The sequence below is a fragment of the Saimiri boliviensis genome, chromosome 2 (assembly GCF_048565385.1).
Source record: "Saimiri boliviensis isolate mSaiBol1 chromosome 2, mSaiBol1.pri, whole genome shotgun sequence".
NCBI lineage: Eukaryota > Metazoa > Chordata > Mammalia > Primates > Cebidae > Saimiri > Saimiri boliviensis.
The window spans coordinates 85,176,074-85,194,390 of NC_133450.1; the positions used below are offsets into that span (position 1 = coordinate 85,176,074).

General features: G+C 44.5%; 1 protein-coding gene across 3 annotated transcripts in view; it reads left to right on the top strand.

Annotated features, from left to right (window-relative positions):
• MYZAP (myocardial zonula adherens protein) overlaps positions 1-18,317 on the top strand; it is a 94,553-nt gene that overhangs the window by 36,098 nt on the left and 40,138 nt on the right. For all 3 annotated transcript variants that reach the window (XM_039468876.1, XM_074393831.1, XM_074393830.1), the window contains 5 exons: positions 1,145-1,297; positions 4,266-4,391; positions 5,429-5,557; positions 10,115-10,194; positions 11,863-11,968. In XM_039468876.1, coding sequence (XP_039324810.1) covers positions 1,145-1,297; positions 4,266-4,391; positions 5,429-5,557; positions 10,115-10,194; positions 11,863-11,968 — 594 coding nt within the window. The remainder of the gene's footprint in view (positions 1-1,144; positions 1,298-4,265; positions 4,392-5,428; positions 5,558-10,114; positions 10,195-11,862; positions 11,969-18,317) is intronic.

Below are 18,317 nucleotides of genomic sequence, written 5' to 3' on the forward strand. Positions count from 1 at the left end.
ACCATGCCTGGCCAACACTATTGATTTAAACATCCTTGCCTCAGTGTGGCCTGGTGCAAAAATCAATAGGCTTTTGACATTTCTCTACATTACCAAATTCTGTTCCTTGGTACTTCTTTATTACTGCCCTTCTCTGCCTAAGGAAGGAAGGTGAAGCATTGGCAGGCATGGGAGTATTCTCAGTCATGTTGTCACTATTATCTTGGTGGGCAATCTAGAAACACAGAAGGGACAGCTCTTTAAGAAAAAGAGGAATATCTCTATTCTAGAAAGCTAGTAATATGTTTTCTGATTTCATTGTGGGAATTTGGAAAATATAGAAAAAAACAGGCCGGGCACGGTGGCTCAAGCCTGTAATCCCAGCACTTTGGGAGGCTGAGGCGGGTGGATCACGAGGTCGAGAGATCGAGACCATCCTGGTCAACGTGGTGAAACCCCGTCTCTACTAAAAATACAAAAAATTAGCTGGGCATGGTGGCACATGCTTGTGGTCCCAGCTACTCGGGAGGCTGAGGCAGGAGAATTGCCTGAACCCAGGAGGCGGAGGTTGCGGTGAGCCAGGATCGCGCCATTGCACTCCAGCCTGGGTAACAAGAGTGAAACTCCGTCTCAAAAAAAAAAAAAAAAAAAAAAAAAAGAAAAAAACAAAGAAGAAAATAGACATCCATAGCCCTACCACATAGTGAAAACTCTATTTGGATTTTCTCCTAGTCTTTTTTCTCCCTGTGCATAAACATATATTTGAACCAATGCTTACACATATTTTTCAAAATGGGATTGTACTATATTTACTATTTTCAAAGGCTGTTTTTTTTTTTCCATGTGAAATGATGTGTTATGAACACTTTAGCTTGGAAGGACTCCATTTTAATCCATTTCCATCCGTAAGCAGTGGCAACTGGTGTTAGCAGCAGCTGCGGGATGGTATGGGAGAGGCTTTCGGCCCCAGCAAGCTACAGGGGCATACCTCTCGGCCACCATGGGGGACCTGCAGTCCCTCACAGCACAGGGTCCCAGACTGGTAGCTGCTGTGACCTGACACCTACCTCCATGGTTAACGATAAGGGGATGTCCCAGGGCTTGGTGCAGCCCATGTGTTTTCACGCCACCGGATCTGGTTTTGTTTTTATTTTCATCCTAACAGAAAACCCTTGTGGATGTGACTTTGGAAAATAGCAACATTAAGGATCAAATCAGAAATCTGCAGCAGACCTATGAAGCATCCATGGACAAGCTGAGAGAGAAACAGAGGCAGCTGGAGGCAGCACAAGTTGAAAACCAGCTGCTGAAAATGAAGGTGGAGTATATGAGCCTAGGTTTATTTTCAACGAACCTCTCTCTTCTCTTCTTCTCGCCTTAGTTGTCCCATCTTCAACTTTAACATTTCCTTTCCTCCATTCTCTTCTTCATTGGATATATATATATATATATATATATATATTTTTTTTTTTTTTGAGACAGTCTTGCTCTGTCACCCGGGCTAGAGTGCAGTGGCATGATCATGGCTCACTGCAACCTCCGCCTCCCAGGTTCAAGCAATTCTCATGCCTCAGCCTCCTCCCTCAGTAGCTGGAATTACAGGTGTGTGCCACCATGCCCAGCTAATTTTTGTATTTTTAGTAGAGAAGGGGTTTCACCATGTTGGCCAGGCTGGTCTCGACCTCCTGACCTCAGATGATCTGTCTGCCTTGGCCTCCCAAAGTGCTGGGATTACAGGCATGAGCCTTAGTGCTCAGCCCAGATTGAGGGTGCTCCATAAACGCCCCCACTGGGCATGCCTTTCTTGGCCCCCAGTAGCCTCAAGGGCTTTGTAGACACCATGGTAATGCTGTTAAGTTACTAAGGAGACACTTGGGATGCCCACAGATCTGAGGCTTCAGAGGCCTTGGACATCTCTCCCTTCACTGTTTAAATTTTCTTTGAGGTCCCAAGGCCTTTCTGTTTGGCTTGACAATAAAGAGCTGAGGGGCACACAGTTAGCCAGTACTTGGGCTGTGACCCCTTCTCAAGAAGAAAATTGGTGGATGACTAAATTGGGAATGTCCCATTTGGCCCCCTAGGGTGGGTGCATTCCTTAGCTGGACTTCTAAACTTCTAATGCCCTAGATACATTAGTGTCCCTCCCAAATTTAAACCGTGGATAGACTTCCTACTCAGTGATAGAAGTTCCATGAATGACTCCTGTAAGGCACTTAATAAATTATATCCTGGATGAATTCCTTTTTATGTAAATCTGTGGTTTTAAAATTTTGCTCAGCACAGACTTAGGAAGCCTTCTTTCCCCGCTCCCTTCCCCTCCCCTCTCCCCGCTCTCTCATTCTCTCTTTTCTTTCTCTTCTTTTTCTGTCTTTTCTTTTCTTTCCAATCGAGTTTCGCTCTTGTTGCACAGGCTGGAGTGCAATAGTGCGATCTCAGTTCACCTCAACCTCTACCTCCTGGGTTCAGGCGATTCTCCTGCCTCAGTCTCCCGAGTAGTTGGGATTACAGGCATGTGCCACCACGCCTGGCTAATTTTGTGTTTTTAGTAGAGATGGGGTTTCTCCAGCTTGGTCAGACTGGTCTCGAACTCCCAACCTCAGGTGATCCACCTGCCTCGGCCTTGCAAAGAGCTGGGATTACAGATGTGAGCCACTGCACCTGGCTGACTTAGACTCTCTTACGGGGAGCATATCCACATAGTTTATTGCTCAACCAGAATATGTGAGGGAGTGGAAGGTGGTACCATTGGTAATTAAGTCGGGGAGACAAACTGGGAAGGGTGGGCCCCTCCATGAAGGCTGCCACAGGTGTGGGCTGGGTGGGGCGGGGGGACTGTCAGTGCACTGCCCGGTGTCTGTATTGCTGCCCTGGGGCTCTGCTGCCAGTTCACCTGGCCTGCCACAGCCATGGAACAGATCTCCCCTCTATGTTCACTTCTAATAGGCAGCTCTTCTTTTCCACATATTGTCTGTCTGAGTAAGTGCTACTTTGAGGGGGAAAAGGTTTGTATTGCCAAAAAAGCCTGAAATTACTGACTTAGGAGCTTTATTCTATCATTCATTCCACAAATACTCTTGAGTGTCTACTCTATGTGTGTGTCCTGTTCAGTCCTGTTGCTTCTAGAGGTGGCTTGTCACCAGGCATCTGGGGACGTCATTAGGCTGCTTGGTAGTCTGGCTGCTTCCCTGGAGTCCAGGCCTTTAACTACGGCCCACAGCTGATGGCCTGTGGTAGAGCCTGGTGCTGGTTTTCATCCTGACAGTGGAGTTAACAAGGTTTTTCCTACACCCTCCACTTATTTTACTCCCCAAATTGAAAAAAAAAAAAATAGCTTCAGGAACTCAGGGTATGTTACATGAACTGGATGCAGAGTGCACAGGCCTCCAGGGACAGAACCCTTGCAGCAAGCTGTGCATGCACTGCAAATGGAGCACACAGCACATAGGGTCTCTCTCAGCTGGTGATAAGCTCTGCTCAGGATTTCCCACTTTGGGACTTCTTGGTACCAACACTTGCCCAGTGGTGAGAAGGAAGAAGTCAAGGGCAACAAGAGACACTTGTCACATCTTGGAAATAAACATCATCTAACCTACTGAGGTTGAAGAACGCCTCCCTTTTCCAGAGTTTAGGTATGCAGCAAACTCGGCTCTCTGGAACAGGCAATAACCTGGAAGGAGGGCAGGAGAGCAAACTTTCTGCAATGTAAAATCAACGGCAGGAAGTCTGTGTGCGAGGACGCAGCCTGGAAACAGGAGGCCGCAGCCGCCCCCAACCTAAGCCCTGCCCGCCCACAACTCCACTGACTTTTTCTCACCTCCTAAGCCAGGCCTGCTTCAGCACTAGGGGTGCCAGCTTAGTGTTCCCCACGCTAGGTTGGAATGTTTCCAAAAGCAGCATTTAGGAAAGTACAAAGCTGTGGAAAGGGTGAGATTTCTTGTTTGAGTTTAGCTGGTCTTACCTAAACACTGGCTTGGCCAATGCACCTAATGAGATTGCTTAGAGAAGTAAGTTTCTACCTTCTGAAAAAGAAGTCACTCATGTGAGTCATAACTTTGTCCTGATAATGCCCCCAAAATTCGTGTGAAATGCCGCTTTTTATTTTTTGGTGGCTCCGCTCACCCCTCTTCCTCCCTTGCCCTGTAAGTTTCTGCTGCTTCTGTCTGCTGCAGGACCCTGTGGATGGGCTCACTATCTCTGCGAGTCCCCACATGAGATGCATGGAGTGAAAGCTGCCAGTTCCCCTGAGCCCTGTAAAAGCTGTCGTTCTGAAGTGAGTCTCTTTGTAGGTGGAATCATCCCAAGAAGCCAATGCCGAGGTGATGCGAGAGATGACCAAGAAGCTGTACAGCCAGTACCAAGAGAAGCTGCAGGAAGAACAGAGGAAGCACAGTGCCGAGAAGGAGGCGCTTCTGGTGTGTATGTGGCAGCTGCTGCAAACTAACCGGGAATTGTTGGTTCATTATTTTTGGATGCTTACATGGTAGTTTCTTCTTAGAGGTGGGTTAGTGGGCTCCACCATAGGTCAGGAATCAAGGATTTATTCATCTGCTCAGTCACTTCCCTCCTCTCTTCCCCTCTACTTTTATTCATCCGCCACCCTGCTCAGAATAGCCCCTGGTTCCTGTCTGTTAATACACACCTTTTTCTAGCTCATCTGACAGTTTTCCAGCATCCAATTAGATCCTGGGCTTGCCTGCAGCTCTGCCCTCCCTTCCCCAATTTGCTTCTCTCTACCTGAAATTTCCTCCTTTCCTGTCCTTGATCCTGCCTAAGCTCCATAAAAGCCTTAAATGCCACCTTCTCCATGCCTGAAGTCTCTCTCAGTCATGGAGCCAGAGTATTATCTGTCCTTAGGAAGCTCACTCTCTCTACCTCTGCTTTTACGGTGGAATTCTTTTATACCTGCCATTTGACTGGGGCTGTGCTTCTCACATTTTGGCTTTTCCAGGAGGTTATAAGTTCCTGAAGGCAGGGACTCCATTTCTGGCTCATCTGTGTCCTTAGAGGCTTAATACGTGTGCTGTTGATTGACTGGGTCTTCTTAGTAGTGAGCTGATGCATTGCCTTATGGGAGAAGAATCTGGGAAGTCTGCATTCAATTCCAAATCTGGTCCTAATTGCCTTTATGCTTCTGGCAAATACAGTGACATTCTGAGTACCTACTCAACGTTATTAAATGTTTTTAGGCCTCTTTTATACCTTTCGGACATAAAGACTCAAGGGAAAAAAGAAAACTAGTGAGGCGCATTAACAAGCCACACCATAATCTTTATTCATAGGTAAGAACCAGAATCATGGAGGTTGAGTTCATGATCTGTGAGACACTTTCAGGTTCCAAGGTCAGGTTTTAAAGAGAAATAATGATACAGCAAGGCCAGAGCTGCCTGGAGGCTGGTGAGTAGCCTAGGTACCCCATGCTTGTACTTAGGAGAGTATATTTTTTTTGCAGGAAGAAACCAATAGTTTTCTGAAAGCGATTGAAGAAGCCAATAAAAAGATGCAAGCGGCAGAGATCAGCCTAGAGGAGAAGGACCAGAGGATCGGGGAGCTGGACAGGCTGATTGAGCGCATGGAAAAGGTAGGACACAGTGTCGGGCCTGTTGCCCACTTGCCCACACTTTTCCCTGCAGGCCCTTCTGAAGATATGAGAAGCCCTGAATATGGATCCCTCTCACCTCCCACATTTGCGATTTAGCAAACAAACAAAAAGACAAAGTTATAGAATAAATTATAAGAAAGGTCAACAAAGTTCTAATTTTTCCCGTGGTAACTGTTTTGATGCTTTAAAAAGCATTACTTGTGAAATTCTATAGAAAAATTAGTATTTGAGTAGCCTTGCTCTGCTGGTGCCCCAGGCGTGAACTTTGTTTATCCATTGAATGATCAAGCTCTGTTTAGGTGTCACATCAGTACCACAGTCCTGCTGTTTCTGGGGCATGTGTCTCAAGGGTTGGCTTTTCCTTGACATGCCAGGGACTTGGGGCAATGGAGGCCCCATTTCTCTGGGTGCGGTAAGCAGGCTGATGAGTGGAGTGGAGGGACATAGGGAAGGCAGGATCTCAGCTGGGATACTGAAGCCTGTTTAGAGAAAGGGAAGAGGCCAAGAATTAAGTAGGAAATAGAGGAAAAGGAGGAAGTGGTGGGAGAAAGGAAAGAGGAAAGGAGGGAAGAAGAGAAACGATGGGCAACCTTTAGCAGGTGACCGCTGACTTCTTGGCCTAGGAGTTGAGGGCGAAGGCTGTGGCTGGTTTCTGGAGATGCCTCCCTGGCTGCATCTGAGTTTGGAGAGAGTGGTGACCTGCCAAGACCGTAACATTATTAGCACCTTGTGACTCATTCAGGATGCCAAGAATCTCCAATCTGATCGTGGAGACAGAGAAGGGACAGGGGAGAGCAAGGTCACTGTCAGGCTTCATGTGATTCTGAGAAGATGTCTCCTAACCCCATGGATTTTGCAGCATAAGCCCCTCTGCTGTCCCCTAAGAAGGTGAGATGTCACCACCATGGGAACTGCATCAAGTTCAGTGCTTTGGAGCGTCAGAGCTCACCAGGTGCTTCTTTTTAGCTCTTTAGCTTTTCACTTGGGAGAGAATTGGGCAAACTAAAAATTCAATTGCAATCTCACTTCTCCCCCCTGGGAAAACAGAATCCCCTCTTTTATTGAAAAGCAGATGATTGGCTTAATCAGGACTAACATTAGTATTGACCAGAGGGGATGGTGGGGAAGATTGGGCCTCAAGGGGGCTTTCTAGAACTTGGGTGAGCTTCCTCCCACACTGCTCTTCTCCTACAACAGCAGAAGATGCCGGTTAACTCAGATGCTCTTTCTCTGGGTGGCAGGTTTTCCTGCAGCATGAAGAAGCAAGGTGAGCAGGCAGCATCGCAGGGTGGTTTGGGCGAGAGGCTGTCCTGCAGAGAGACCACGCGTAGTAGTTACCGACATAGGCTTTAGAATCAGACAGCCTCGGGGGTTGAATCTTGTGTCTCTTCCTAGCTGTTGGCAGTTACTTGATTTTTCCAAACTCCGTCTCCACTTTTGCAAAATGCTGGTTATGGTACTCCGTATTCTTAGAGCTTTTGTGAGCAATAAATGAGAAAAATCCATGCCAAGTGCTAAGCATGGTTCCTCATGTATAGTAAGGGTTCAGTCATTTGTGGCTGTGACTTTTACTTTGTTCCAAGGTTTCTGTGTCTACCTTCAGAGTCAGCTTGTTTTTACCTCGACCCATTTTTATGCTTATCTGCACTGTACTCTTTTTTTTTTTTTGAGACGGAGTTTCGCTCTTGTTGCCCCGGCTGGAGTGCAATGGCGCGATCTCGGCTCACCGCAACCTCCGCCTCCTGGGTTCCAGCATTTCTCCTGCCTCAGCCTCCTGAGTAGCTGGGATTACAGGCGTGCACCACCACGCCCAGCTAATTTTTTTGTATTTTTTTTAGTAGAGACGGGGTTTCACCATGTTGACCAGGATGGTCTCGATCTCTTGACCTCGTGCTCCACCCGCCTCGGCCTCCCAAAGTGCTGGGATTACAGGCTTGAGCCACCGCGCCCGGCCTGCACTGTACTCTTGAGGTTCGGAAAGTTTCTTGTCTTTCCGCACGGATTTTCACGTGGAGCCCTCATGTGGGGTGAGTGTGTGGAGCCAGGGAGCTGGTAAGGCCCGCCCTCCCCGACAGCATTTAGGAAAACACAAAACCTCCCCCAAGTGCTGTTGGCGTCCTCTATAGTGATTGGAAATTTATGGTCTTTTCTCTAAATCTCCCTTTCCATTTAGGCTAGAGGAAGGCTGTATTTATTTAGATGAGATTAGATAGGCCAATTTCCACTGTTTCCTTTTCAGGGATAAATCTTTGAGAGCAGGAATCTGGCCAAATCCCCGTCTCACACTAAGTGAACGGCATGTCCCTTGCCAGGGCTGTGGCAGCATCCGTATCCTGCTCTCTGCTTTGGATTTTGCTCAAGGACAAACCATGTGCTTTTGACCGGCTTCTCTGCTGTATATCTTCGTTTACTGTCTCTCTTGTTGAGCATTGTATGTGAAACACCTTTTTTTCTCCACGGTAAAAATCTTTCAAGGGGTGTTCTCTACCAGGGACCCTACTGGGGAACAGGTAACAGTCTATGCCTTAATCTGGGCAGTGATCTCACAGGTGCTTACAAATATAAGAAATAATTAAGCAGTGTACACTTAAGATTTGTTGTACCTCAATTTTAAAAAACGGACTTTTAAAAGTATGCTGTAATAAGTTAGACGTTGCTCTACTTTATGACAGCTTTTTTTTTTTTTTTTCCCCCCAGAGGGAGGCATTCACTTGTGAAAGCTTTTATCACTGTTATTTCAGGGCTAATGTGAAACTTTCAACCACATGGGGGTGGGAGGAACGTTCTGCTCAGGCCAGGCCGTAAGATTGTTTGCTATAGAGGTTTAGAAACAGTAACAAGGCTGGGCGCGGTGGCTCAAGCCTGTAATCCCAGCACTTTGGGAAGCCGAGGCGGGTGGATCACGAAGTCAAGAGATCGAGACTATCCTCGTCAACATGGTGAAACACTGTCTCTACTGAAAATACAAAAAAAAAAAAAAAAAAAAATTAGCTGGGCGTGGTGGCACGTGCCTGTAATCCCAGCTACTCAGGAGGCTGAGGCAGGAGAATTGCCTGAACCCAGGAGGCGGAGGTTGCAGTGAGCCGAGATCGTGCCATTGCACCCCAGTCTGGGTAACAAGAGCGAAACTCCATCTCAAAAAAAAAAAAAAAAAAAAAAAAGAAACAGTAACAAAACCCCAGTCAAAGTGTATCCACATTTGTTGTTATACATTTTTCTGTGATAATATACTCTTCCTGCTCGAGGTGGACTGCTTCCCCATGCCTTTGGCCTACCTCTTGGTATACCACTGCTTACAGCTTCAAAAGTTGTGACAGTTAAATTTTCAAATATTTGCTTTTAATAATTTGGTAGAAAAGAGGTTTGGAATCTATGTAATTAGTAAGAGTTTGCTGGGTGGAATTTCTGAACATGAAGATGAAGAACATTAGTTCTCAGAAAAGCACCTAAAGTAAAACAATCTCTCAGTGAGCAGGATTTGATCAACATCCATTTTAAGGAAATTTATTACACTAATGTCTGTAATATATTTTTAGTGCAATTTCAGTTATGATGGGCACCATGTTTTTATCACCATTTTTCAGCTTCGTCCACAGAAATGATTCCAGACTCCTCCTTTTTTGGGTAAACTTGTAAATATACATATGTATATAGCGAAGTGTACAAAATGCACAGCCTGATGCATGTATGTTTCCTATTGCTACCATAGCAAATTTCCACAAGGTTAGTGGCTTAAAACAACACAAATGTATTATTTTACATTCCTAGAGGTCAGAAGTCCTAAAATCCAGGTGTTGGCAGGGCTGGATTCCTTTTGGAATGCATTTCCCTGCCTTCTCTAACTTCTGAAGACCACCTGCACTCCTCAGCTTGTGGCCCCCCTCCTGTAGCTTCAGAGGCAGTAGCAGAGCATCTTCCAGGCTCTTTACCTCTGATTCTCACCCGGCTGCCTCCTCCTTATAAGGGCCCAACTCTATAACCCGGGAACTTCCCATTTTAAGATCCTTAATTTAATCACATCTGCAGAGTTCCTTTCTCCATGTAAGGTAACACGTAGGTTTCAGGAATTAGGACATGGACAATTTTGGAGGACCATTATTCTGACCACAACACATTTTTACAAGTGAATACACTTGTATAAACACCACTCAGGTTAGAAAAGAGGATATAGCCAGAATTCCAGAGCCTCTTTTCTTGATGATTCGGAAAATAATAAAGAATTTTGCAGTATCACAAGCCACCAATTTGAAGTATTGATTATCATTATTTGGAACTATTAATTTTCTCTGAGCCTGGGCTAATGGAATACTTTTGGAAAATAAATCTTGAATGGTTTCCTTTGGGATGTTTGTCTCTGATCTATAAATGTATCTATAAATACACAACAACAGATTTGGCAGTTTTGAGCCTTGGGCTTTGCTGAGCCCAAACAAGGGTTTTACACACTTGGACTTCCTAGTGTTAGAATTGTTAAATAGACATTCGTTGTTGAACTTGGGACCCATTGATTAAAATAGCAGTTTCTCTTTGTTTCAGGAACGTCATCAGTTGCAACTTCAGCTCCTAGAACATGAAACAGAAATGTCTGGGGAGGTAACTGATTCTGACAAGGAAAGGTAAGATGTAATGCCTTTCGTCGTGTAATAGGTTTAGGTTGTAGACACACTGTGTTTTCACGGCCTCATTTGACCCTTGCCTTTTCATTGTGTGGTTGTCCCTTATTACAGACTTAAGCATGTATAACATCGGGCTGAGAGCTTCCAATGTGGAGCAAGGTTGCTTGGAAGCCTCCAGCCACATCTTGCAGACCATGGCTGGTCGTTAGTGTAGTGACACATCACATACTTTCACAAGTGCAAAAGTTCAGTCTATTAATGATGTCCATCACCTTGAACGCCACAGGATACACCTTGTTGATGAGAAAATTCATCAACTGTGACTAATACCCTTTGCTTTGGAAACCAATTTTGAAACATCTTTCTTTGTTTCCAAACTTTGCTTAGTAAAACCTTCCATGTCCCCGGGCTCTGAGTGTATCAAACCCTGCGTGGAAAACACAGTATACACACTGTCTCTTCTAAAAATTAAAAGGCAGAGAGGCCATTCGGGGGTCTCTAGTGACGGAAAACAAGGTTGAGATGATTTGAGTGTTTTGGCAAGTGACTTAACCTCCCTGAGAATTGCCTGTGCAACATGGAAATTCATCTTTAAAGGGGGAGAGGATTAAGATGGTGATAACAGTGCTGGTCTCACTAGGTTACTATTGTTAAGAGGACTGTTGGGTTTGCTGCTTGCCAAATAGTATGCGCTGAAAGAATACCCATTTTTCCTTCCTCATTTGCAATTTCAGAGTGTTCAAAGCTATAGGAGGCTTACTAGTCTTTAACGTAGTGCTGAGGCAAAGATGGGGTGCAGGACATAGACCACCAGACCCTTCCTCCAGTGTCCAGCCCCAGCGGCCCCAGAGAACTGGAGAGTATAAGCAATGTTGGAGAATAATTTGTGCTGTTTTAAAACAAAAGTATGAAATGTTTTGTGATGTGGCTTCCTCTATTTTGATGTTGAGAAGGTCTTCCAATTTTTCCCCATTTGCCAAAAATAAAGGATATGTAGAGCGACTGTAATTCCAGACTTTTCGGCACTCTGCCATTGATTTCAGATACCTTGTGTTGCTGGACCCCTTCTTCCCTGTCCCCCCGTCAAAGTAATTTACTGGATCTTCAGTATTTTAGCCCCCAAAACAGAGAGCTTCTCATATGTGTAAATGGTGCAAAAAATTCTCTCCGAGTCCCTGGGAAATAACTGTCCTTATATGGGATAAAACTTGCCAATGGGAACTTAAAAACTAGTCCTGTGCTCCTCTGGTTTGGTCGTTTGTTGGTGATCACTGAGGTAGTTTGCTGGCAGTCACACTACTTTGTGTGGTCATCATACAAAGTAAGAAGAACGTATCCTGGGATTTGATTTTCTTATTTTTGGCAGAATTTTTTTATTTTAAAAAATTTACATTTATTTTTTTACTAAAGTTTCCCCCAAAGATGCATTCTTTCTATTTTTATTTTATTTTTGTGGAGATGGGGGTCTCACCATGCTGCCCAGGCTGGTCTCAAACTCCCGGCCTCAAGCAGTCCTCCTGCCTTGGCCTCTCTCAAAGTGTTGGGATGACAGGCATGAGCTGCCATGCCTGGCCCTCTTGGCGATATTCTTTAGAGCTGTGACCTGTCGCTGCTGCTCTTGCTGTTTTGGTTCAGGACTCATTTCCTTTTTTCTCCTATTCGTGTTAGGTATCAGCAGTTGGAGGAGGCATCAGCCAGCCTCCGTGAGCGGATCAGACACCTAGATGACATGGTGCATTGCCAGCAGAAGAAAGTCAAGCAGATGGTTGAGGAGGTAAGCATCTGGAAAAGGCCACAGGCCTGGGATTGCTTCCTGTGGTGAGGAAACAGCCCCCGAACAAATCCTGTGGCCCGCAAGCCGAGGTGCTCAGTCCACTGCCATTTAGACCCAGAGTAAGATTTCCCTCCATGTCCCCCACGGACTGATGACGATGATGCCCCTAAAGGAGGAGTTTCCCTCAGTCAGAGGGTTACAGTTAGGAAAGCTGGAAAGTACAGTTCATAAGCTCACCCACTGTCAAAGGACAGTGATCATCTGCATGAGTACCCACAGCTCAGGAGACCAAAGAGGGTGACAGGAAGGGTAAATTTAACCCACGTCCCTGCACTGCCTCCACAGCCGTCCGTTTCTCTCTCCCAGCTACGATTCTTGTCCTTTATCCTTTTCTGGGTGTGTCTTTCATTCCCTTGTATGTTTCTCTCTTTTTTCTCCCTCCTTCCTCATTCTCTTCTCCCACTCCTGTTTCTTAATCCTTTTCCTTTGCCACCACCCTTTCTCTCCTGACTGTCTCCGTAGCAGGAAACCAAGCTATACATTTACTGTGTGGGCCTAGATTACTATTCTCTTTTTTCTAAATGAAAAAAACGGGTAAGTCGAACATTTCCATTTCTCTAAGAGGGAAGGAGAAATTTTTAAACCTGTGTCTATGTAATCTGCCTCTCTTGTGGTGATGTTCCAAAAAAGAAAATTTGTGCTGTGTAAAGCTAATCAATACTACTGTGGTTTTCTTCTTGCTCAGTTAAAAAATCTGATGGAAAAATCTGATAGAAAAAGAGCAGTTAGTACTAAGGATTATAGTAATTCCCTTGAGTCTAATTCTCTAACTTGCAAAGAATAGGTTTCAATTTAGTTAAACATTTGGTTGGCAGTGAAAAAATGAAAAAGGATTTTCCTTACATTAAGCACTACTTTAAAAAGTTATGTTTTATTAATGGATTATTACAATTAAAAGCATATCTACCTCTAATAAACAATCTATGTACATAACAGACACATGAAGGATTAAAAATATATCTATTTTATTAATCTCTAAAATATTGGGGATATTAATGTTGGGGTTAAGGTCAGGGAATTGTAAGGATGGGAAGGGACATCTTGTTTTATTGTGTGTAGGATAAACACACATAGTAGATAAAAGCTTGTCCACAAGCGAGAAGTGCAGTTATACTGTGTTGAATCACGTGTATCTTATATTGGTTCACGTGCAAGTTTCTGGGGAGCAATGGAATAGCAGAGGAAGCCATCCATACACCTTTGCAATCCTTTTGTGTATGCAGGCGGGAGCACTGCCTGTGACAGTGATGGGGAGGGAGGTCCTGCCCTATCATCAACGCTAGGTAGATGTCAGCGGTGTGTTGTCCAAGGAGAAGCAGCATTTTGCCATGATTAGCATCCTGGGGAACTTTGGCTGTCTGGGAATAGTTTTTCTGCTTTTGAATTTCACACACACCAAGTCTGGAGCAAGGGCATCCCTTATTTTCCCCCATGTGAGTGGCTAACCGTGGGGCATTGCATTTCTCCCACCTCACCACAGGGGGGCGTCTGTGTTGTTCTTGTATTTAATAATAGAGCACTGTTGAAGGAAACCTCTTACTGGTTGGCTTCTGATTCATTTAAATCCTTACCTGTAAGAGGTTAAGGTTATACCTGAATCAGAGACACTGTTTTTGTTTTTGTTTTTGTTTTTAAAAAGACATTTTCAAAAAAGTTTAGGATTCTCTTTTTCTAACCTACTTCCAGAATCTACCAAACATACCAATTTGAAGGGAGTGAAGGAATACACACACAGACACACACACAGACACACACACACGTACATACACATACGTGTGTGTGTGTGTATAGCGATGCATATACAGATCACTGTCCATGCTTTTCTTTTCTCTACCTGTGATTTCATATCTTCCGGATAAGCTTCTCTAAGGTTTGATGTGGTCTGTGGTCTGGAAGGCCCAGTCATTGGAATGAAATCACCAGCTAAAATTGAGGATGCCCTCAGAGTTAGCACCCCTAGGGGCTGGCTGGCTTTCAACAGTGAGTGTAGACTACCACCACCACCAACAACAATGAAAAAAGAGAGAGAGACTTTTTACTCCTAATAATTTTTGCTGCCTGTTTAAATAGTTTGTGTTTGCCCAGCATGCTACATAAACTTATTTAAGAAACAAAATGGCAGCTGGGCATGGTGGCTCACGCCTCCTATCCCAGCGCTTTGGGAGGCCAAGGTGGGTGGACCACCTGAGGTCAGGAGTGTGAGTCCAGCCTGGACAACATGGCAAAACCCCGTCTCTACTAAAAATACAAAAATTAGCCGGGTGTGGTGGTGGGTGCCTGTAATCCCAGCTACTCGGCAGGCTGAGGCAGGAGAATTGCTTGAACTTGGGAGGCAGAAGTTTCAGTGAGCTATCATGCCATTGCACTCCGGCAACAAAAGTGAAACTCCATCTAAAAAAAAAACAAAAAACAAAACTAGCTTAAAATTTCAATTGCTATAGCCACTTATGTGAATACATTTTTTAAAAAATTAAAAACATGGTCCAGGAACATCAATAGATTGACAAACGAGCACATTCAGAAGAGCAAGACCAGGTTGGAAAGGAGCTGAGAACTCAAGTAATGGAGGGAAATGGGGGAAGACATGCGTAAGGAGGGATGAGAGCTGAATTCACATCTTAGAAATTGTGAGGGAATGTGTTTTTGTTTCGTATCGTGAAGCAAGGCCAGGCAAGAGCCACTGCGTGATCCTTTCCAAGAGGCGAGTTGCCGCCCTTCATTCAAAACAAAAGATTTCTAGTCCTGGCCGCACCAGGAAAGCATATAGCCCTTCCTCATGGGTACGTTCTTTAGAAAGTACGAGGTTGATCTAGAAGTTCTCCAGTGTTCCTCCGCAAATGCTGTGTTCCGTGATCTGAAAGCCTGTGGAGGAAGTCTGGTAGCTTTGGTTAAGTGTTCATCACATGAAGAATTCTCTAGTGTTTACTATGCTGTGCCTGTTTTTAGGAGCTCAGCCTTCTCATCATGCTGCCTAATGAGCAAAACAGCAAAATCGTAACTAAGTCAGATCACTTGGAGCAGATTTTGAAAAATCTAGACTACTGAATTGGTCACTTGGGAAATGAATCTGGAACTCTGACTCTAGAAGAGAAGTATGTTTTCATCTGCGAACTCTGGCTCCCCAGGCATAGAGGCAGCCTTTAAGCATAGCAGGTGTTAGGGGCCCACTTCCTTCCCTCACGTGGGTCTGGAAGCTGGTCTTCATCACAGCCTCACATTCCCATGGATGGGAGTCTTGTCTCCATCCATTTGGTATCATTTTGGCCATAACGTCTGTGAGGAAACTTAGTTTATCAAAATGATGGGCTGCTTTTGTTTTAGCCCAAAATGTCCAGGTATTACTACTGAGATCCTTGGAATCCTTAAACATTAAGAAACGTGTTTCTTCCCACCTCAGTGAAATGTCACTCTATCATAGTAATAATAAATAATAATAAATAACTGACCCAGGTTTTGTCATCCTTAGCTCAAAAATGACTTGATTTCCATGATGCGAGACAATAGGACTTGAACTATGTAGGAAGGGCTCATGACGGAAGTAAGCCCTTTTGAAATGAAGGGTCAGTACATATCTTATGGCGTCAAGTTCAGTGAGAAAACACAGTGCAAAGTATCTTCTGTGAAATGTGGGACCAAGTACTCCTCCTTAGGCTAGGTCTTTCTACTGAAGTAAGTCTCCTTCTTCATGGATGTCAGGGGATTGGGTATCCCCGTCATCACTAGTTCTTCCAGCTGATTCTGGCTTTGATAAAAATGAAGAACAAAACCAAAAATTCCCCACATGTACCCCTTATGGCCAGAAAATACAGAGAAATGCTGAGGGATTGGAAAGAAAAAGCCCTCAAGGGGAAATTCATTCATTCATTCATTCAGCAGATACCCACCAGCACCTGCTTCATGCTGGAGCTGGGTACACAGACATGGGCCCTGCTGTCACGATGTTATCCACTTGTGGGTTCCAGGGTAGTCTTGCCCTTGGGCTTTATTATCCTGTTGAAAAGCCTTGTTGGATCGGTCTTTGGTCTTGAGTCAAGCTGCATTCTTTCGATTGCTGAGAAAGGACAATCTGGGAGAGCTGGGAGGGGTAAAAAGCAAGAGAGGATCCTGAGGCCCCCACAATGCCCTCTGCTCACACATCTTTGAGTGTGACTTCTTCAGTCTGCAGGCTTTCACACCTCTTTACCTGCTCTCACCGTGGCTCACCTGCTGCCAACCAAAGCAGCTCTCCTGCCAAAGGAAAAGTGGAGGAAAAAATAATTTGCCCTCCAAGAGGGTGAGTTTACAGTTTTGCCAATGGGTAGAGATATCGTTCAGCTGAATAAACAGTAATTTCTTAAGAGTTTTTTTTTTTTTTTTTTTTTTTTTTTTTTTTTTTTTTTAACTATTTCCCAGTGTAGCCGTTAGGCATCCTTTCATTTTATCATGTCTTCCTTCTGATTTCCCATTGCCATTTGTGGATAGGAAATGTTCTTCCAGCAGTGTCTGAAGGGATTTTCTGTTCATTTGTAGAGGAAGCATTTTCTTTAGACTTCTTTTGCTGAAAGCAATTGCAGTTTACCCCACTTTGCTATAAATGAGATGCTTAAAAAGTGCAAAGGTAGAAGGAATTGATTTTCTCATTAGTGTTTCTCCACCCAAGCTGCACATTAGAATCACCTGGGGAGCTTTAAGACATGCCTGAACTTGGCAGATGGGATGGAGGCAGACTGAGAACTGGGTTTGGGTTTGTTTTAAAAACTCTTCAGGTAATTCTAATATGCAGCCTGATTGACAATTGCTGTCCCAGATTCTCAGAGCAGTGGCCTGGCTCTCCTTGCTGGGTTTCATGTTGGTGTTTTTGGCCAGTGTCCCTCGGAAACTCCTGTGCCCGAGGTGGGAAGCTGGTGATGAACTCAGAATAGGAAGGGCTCAACAGAAAGCAAGCCAGGGAGATAGTCACCAGGGACAGGGGCACAGAAGTCAGAAAGCTGGTCCAAGTCTGTGACTCTCTGGGCACTGTCAGGAGACCCTCACTTCTTGCCAGCCCCTGGTCCTGGGAGGATTCTGTGACAGCTCACTCTTTTTCAAAATTTGTTTTAGAGACAAAGTTCTTGCTCTATTGCTCAGGCTGGAGTGCAGTGTTTCAATCATACCTTCCTGAAGTCTCCAACTCCTGGGCTTAAGTGATCCTCCCACTTCAACCTCCCAAGTAGGTGGGACTATAGGCATGTGCACCCACACCCAGCTAATTTCTTTTTTTAACAAATAGAGACAGGGTTTTGCTATGTTGCTCAGCTGGTCTTCCAACTCCTGGCTTCTAGCAATCTTCCCATCTTGGCCTCTTAAAGTGTTGGGATTACAGGCGTGAGCCACTGCACCTGGCTTGACAGCCTGCTCTTAACAGCTGCACTGGCCTGGTGGTATCCAGATAATACAAACTTCTCAAAGGCTATTTAGACCCATCTAGAGAGATTGTTATTAAGATGGGATGAGGTACACTTGTTAAATAGATGATAGAAACTTAAAGGGACGGAATCCAATCCACCTAAGTCCTTGAAAGCTGGGAACCTACCACTAGCAGAGACTAAGAGTGATTGTCAAAGATCTTCCAACTGTGCGTGTATGCACGTGTCTTCCTGTTTTAAATTATTCACTTCTGTCTGTACGGAAGATGTTACACTTGGCCACACTGCACCCATTTAGAAAGAGAAGAAAAATATATCTTGGTGAAATAATTATGTTAACAATGGCCACTTCTCAAGTTCAAGACAAAGCAGAATATTACTGTGATTCCTAAGGAATGATTTTGAAAGTATTTAATGGTCATCTCTTAGATTTGTTTAAGGAGTGATGCTACAGTCATAATGCAGCAGTTACTTGGGGAAACAAGCTGGATGGGGGAACAGAGGTGCAATAACTCTTGAGAGCTGAGGCTTTGAGTATCTGTCTCTTTAGCCGGTTGGCCGAACAAGGCTTCACATTACTAGTCCCTAAATCCACATGCTTCTGCAGTTAGAGACCTTTATGTGCAAACGACAAAAGATGGCCTAGAAAGAGAGCAAGGAGCACAGACTTTAGCATCAGACAGACCTGCATCTACTGTTGTGGACCTTTGAAAACGTACTAGTTTCCTTGTCTATAAAATGGGGTTAATAATAGTATATACCCCAGTTTTTGTAAGAGTTAAATGAGCTGACATGTATAAAATGCACAACATGTTAATTGGATCATAAGAAATAAATACTAATATGGAGGTTATTATGACCACCAGGCAATGGGTTCCTGCTGTGTGTACCTAAAGTTAAGTGAA